Source organism: Limulus polyphemus, unplaced genomic scaffold (genome assembly GCF_000517525.1).
Source record: "Limulus polyphemus unplaced genomic scaffold, Limulus_polyphemus-2.1.2 Scaffold2393, whole genome shotgun sequence".
NCBI classification, from domain to species: domain Eukaryota; kingdom Metazoa; phylum Arthropoda; class Merostomata; order Xiphosura; family Limulidae; genus Limulus; species Limulus polyphemus.
This window is the reverse complement of record NW_013668003.1, coordinates 2,681-7,290: the sequence shown is the minus strand read 5'-3', so window position 1 is coordinate 7,290 and position 4,610 is coordinate 2,681. Positions and strand designations below refer to the sequence as shown.

At 37.5% G+C, this 4,610-nt stretch overlaps 1 protein-coding gene across 1 annotated transcript in view; it reads left to right on the top strand.

The window, feature by feature from the left end:
* The window catches only part of LOC106466832 (bypass of stop codon protein 1-like), a 74,522-nt gene extending 72,902 nt beyond the window's left edge, over positions 1-1,620 (top strand). The window contains exons 2-3 of the mRNA XM_013927134.1: positions 1,143-1,432; positions 1,477-1,620. Of these exons, the coding sequence (XP_013782588.1) occupies positions 1,143-1,432; positions 1,477-1,620 (434 nt within the window). The remainder of the gene's footprint in view (positions 1-1,142; positions 1,433-1,476) is intronic.
* The last annotated feature ends 2,990 nt before the right edge of the window (positions 1,621-4,610 follow it).

Below are 4,610 nucleotides of genomic sequence, written 5' to 3'. Positions count from 1 at the left end.
TACCTGTAGCAAATCTTGGTTTAAACTGTTATGTGGATGTTAATACTACCTGTAGCAAACCTTGGTTTAAACTGTTATGTGGATGTTAATACTACCTGTAGCAAACCTTGGTTTAAACTGTTATGTGGATGTTAGTACTACCTGTAGCAAACCTTGGTTTAAACTGTTCTGTGGATGTTAGTACACCAGTAGCAAACCTTAGTTTAAACTGTTCTGTGGATGTTAATACTACCTGTAGCAAATCTTGGTTTAAACTGTTCTGTGGATGTTAATACTACCTGTAGCAAACCTTGGTTTAAACTGTTCGAGCATGTTTGGTGGGACGGGGATTCGAACCCGCGACCCTCAGATTTCGAGCTATACAACAGACTAGGTCATTTATATATACCAAGTAGGTGAATGTTTGAAAACACGTTTTACCAAAAAAAAAGTCGCAAGTAATATGTCAAGAACGTTTCGCCACGATACGTTAAAAGGTCCTAAGAAGGGATTTGTAGTTTTTGGTGAAACGAGCAAGTTAGCAAGAACGATGAGTTAAACACATCAAAATGGAGCGATCTGATTAGCAACATCAAGCGGAACGTATCACTGATGTGTGTAGTTCTGGATGTGAAGTTTGGTATTATATCACTGATGTGTGTAGTTCTGGTTGTGAAGTTTGGTATTGTATCACTGATGTGTGTAGTTCTGGTTGTGAAGTTTGGTATTGTATCACTGATGTGTGTAGTTCTGGTTGTGAAGTTTGGTATTGTATCACTGATGTGTGTAGTTCTGGTTGTGAAGTTTGGTATTGTATCACTGATGTGTGTAGTTCTGGTTGTGAAGTTTGGTATTGTATCACTGATGTTTGTAGTTCTGGTTGTGAAGTTTGGTATTGTATCACTGATGTGTGTAGTTCTGGTTGTACAGTTTGGTATATTGTATCATTGATGTGTGTAGTTCTGGTTGTGAAGTTTGGTTTTGTATCACTGATGTGTGTAGTTCTGGTTGTTGGAACTGTGAAAAGAGTTTCCGAGACTTGATGAGGTGACTATAGAACTACCGAAACTTATCTCAGATGTTTCTAAACGTTTTCATTTGTTGACATTGTTGCTGTTAGTGGCTGATGATAACGTTACGTTTGTTGACATTGTTGCTGTTAGTGGCTGATGATAACGTTTCGTTTGTTGCAACTAGTAGCACTACATCACCATCAATACCTGCAACTAGTAGCACTACATCATCATCAATACCTGCAACTAGTAGCACTACATCATCATCAATACCTGCATCTAGTAGCACTACATCATCATCAATACCTGCATCTAGTAGCACTATATCTTCATCAATACCTGCATCTAGTAGCACTACATCATCATCAATACCTGCATCTAGTAGCACTACATCACCATCAATACCTGCATCTAGTAGCACTACATCATCATCAATACCTGCATCTAGTAGCACTACATCACCATCAATACCTGCAACTAGTAGCACTACATCACCATCAATACCTGCACTAGTAGCACTACATCACCATCAATACTTGCAACTAGTAGCACTACATCACCATCAATACCTGCATCTAGTAGCACTACATCATCATCAATACCTGCATCTAGTTGCACTACATCATAATCAGAACAGTTTAAACCAAGGTTTGCTACAGGTAGTATTAACATCCACATAACAGTTTAAACCAAGGTTTGCTACAGGTAGTATTAACATCACAGTCCTTTCAGCCGCGGGGGCGTTATAATGTGACGGTCAATCCCACTATTGGTTGGTAAAAGAGTAGCCCAAGAGTTGGCGGTGGGTGGTGATGACTAGCTGCCTTCCTTGTAGTCTTACACTGCTAAATTAGGGACGGCTAGCGCAGATAGCCCTCGTGTAGCTTTGTGCGAAATTCAAAAAACAAACAAGAACAAACAAACAAACTGTTGTATAGAGCCGATATTAAAAAATTCAAATCTACATATATACAATGTATACTCGCTGTTGGATTATTTAACCTAACTGTTTTTATTTTTTAGTAGCTCCATCCTTACTTCTGTCAACCAGATTTCTCGGACTAGACAAAATAAAAATGGTTGAAGTACAGGATCGAGATGTGACTGATTATCTTACGGATAGAACAGCTGACGTTTCATTAAATACAGCTGACGTTTCATTGATCGTGAGTTAGTCAAGTGTTGATCATCTTGCAAAATCAATAACAACTAGCGGTTATTTTTTTCACACAAAGTTAGTTTACAACTTGATATTTTAGTTTTATTACCGGAAAAATAATTGTTGCCTTAGTGCAAAGCTACACAATAGGCTACCTGCAATTAGTCCAGCGCAGGGATTCGAACCTCGAGTTTTAGCGTTGTAATTCCGTGAACTCACCACTGGAGGATAGGACAAGAGAGAAGTTAACATTGTAAAATACACAATCCGGTGTAATCTTATACGTTACATTATTTGATCACGTAGTTTTAAAATATAGTGCGAAGCTAAAGCGACCATACAGTTAGTTCATTTAGAAATAGAACAATTTAATTTCTAGTGTTACAATAATTGAACTGGTTTCAACTGCCTCCGTAATGGTTTTTATTTTCAACCTTATAATACCAAGTGTACATATGCTTGTAATGAATTTTCGCGCGAAGCTACACGAGGGCTATCTGCGCTGGCCGTCCCTAATTTAGCCGTGAAATACTAGAGGGAAGGCAGCTAGTTATCATCACCCACCGCCAACTCTTGGGCTACTCTTTTTACCAACGAATAGTGGGACTGATCGGTGGTGATGACTAGCTGCTTTCCCTCTAGTCTTACACTGCTAAATTAGGGACGGCTAGCGCAGATGGCCCTCGTGTAGCTTTGCGCGAATTTCAAAACAAACAAACAAACAAATCTTACAGAAAACACAATATTTACTGCTCAAAGAGTGGTGAATATTTTACAGAATACACAATATTTACTGCTCAAAGATTGATGAATATATTATAAAACATACACTTTTTACTGACCACACAACGGTGGAAACTGTTCGAACAAACATTTTACAACTAATTAAATACGTGCTCCTTACTGAGAGAATTGAAGTTTCTACACAGTACAACGTTTTTACTGAAGTAACAACACTGAAGATTTGATGGAATACATACTTTTTTTTACTGAAGAAACAGCGCTGAAGTTTTTACAGAATACAGACTTTTTACTGAAGGAGCAGCGTTGAAGATTCTAGAGGTTAAACAGTTTTTACTAAAGAATGCATACTCTTTTACTGAACAAACACACCGAAAATTGACTGCGTAACAATTCTCCGCGCTTACACAACAAATGGTTATTTCTCTTACAGTTTGTTGAAGCTGTCATATCATTCTCGTTATATTTCTAACAATTCAAAGTTATTTTCATTCTTTACAAATATTGTCCAAAGTGTTTCCAAGGTTACGATGTTTCCAAGGATACGTGGATCTCGTTTAAGGTTATGTATTATTTCTGTGCCTTTCATACATGATCCGGCAAATGTTTCTATACGCTTGGTAGGCCTGACATGGCCAGGTGGTTAGGGCACTCGACTCGCAATCTGCGGGACGCGGGTTCGAAACCCCGTCCCACCAAACATGCTCTCCCTTTTAGCCGTGGGGGCGTTATAATGTGACTAACTCTTGGGCAATCCTTTACCGACGAATGGTGGGATTGACCGTCACATTATAACGCCCCCAAGGTTGAAAGAGCGAGCATGTTTGGTGGGACGAGGATTCGAACCCGCGACCCGCATATTGCGAGTCGAGCGCCCTAACCACCTGCCCATGATAAAAGATATTTAAAAAATTAATTCACAATATTTATACCATTTGTATGGTATAGTTTTCTATATTTGAATATTACCTTTTACCTCTTCTTTAAATGTTTTTCTTGGTATAAAACACCTCATCGCTTAAAGCTACACAAGCTCAAATGGCGATCGTCTGGTTAACACGTTAGGCCCAGCAGTGTAGCTTGATATTAAATGTGTCAGTTCAAAAATTCACGTTTCTTATCAAAATGATTCGAATAAGGAACAAGAGTAAAATAGTCACATATTTCAAGCAAATAAACAAATCTCGAGCCTGAAGTTTAAATTCGCAGGCCTGTGTTATTTAATTGATTTCCAGAAAAATATTTTGTAATGTTTAGACCACAAGTACAAGTATGTTAAAAAAAAGCTTTTCAAATTGTTATGAATTATTTAAGACGGTCCTTATAAATTTTTTCAATCAGACATTTCCTTCCAATTGCCTAGCGTTGTATGTCTGCGGACTTACAACGCTAGAAACCTGGTTTCGATACCCGTGGTGGGCAGAGCACAGATAGCCCATTGTGTAGCTTTGTGCTTAATTTCAAACAAACAAACAAAAACAATCAGATATTATATCTGTTAAGTCGTCTGATAAAAATTGTTTTGGTTTTAATAACGGATTTTCCATAATTCAGCTACGGCAGATTTCGAAAATAATATTCTTTTTTTTTCTATCACGTAAGGATTTTTTTTACAAATCGGGAAGAAAAAAATTCTTACTTAGATAAAATTATTATTTCATTTACCACAATGAACATTTTTTATTATTGTTGTTGTTAACAAAAATACAAAGAAACTG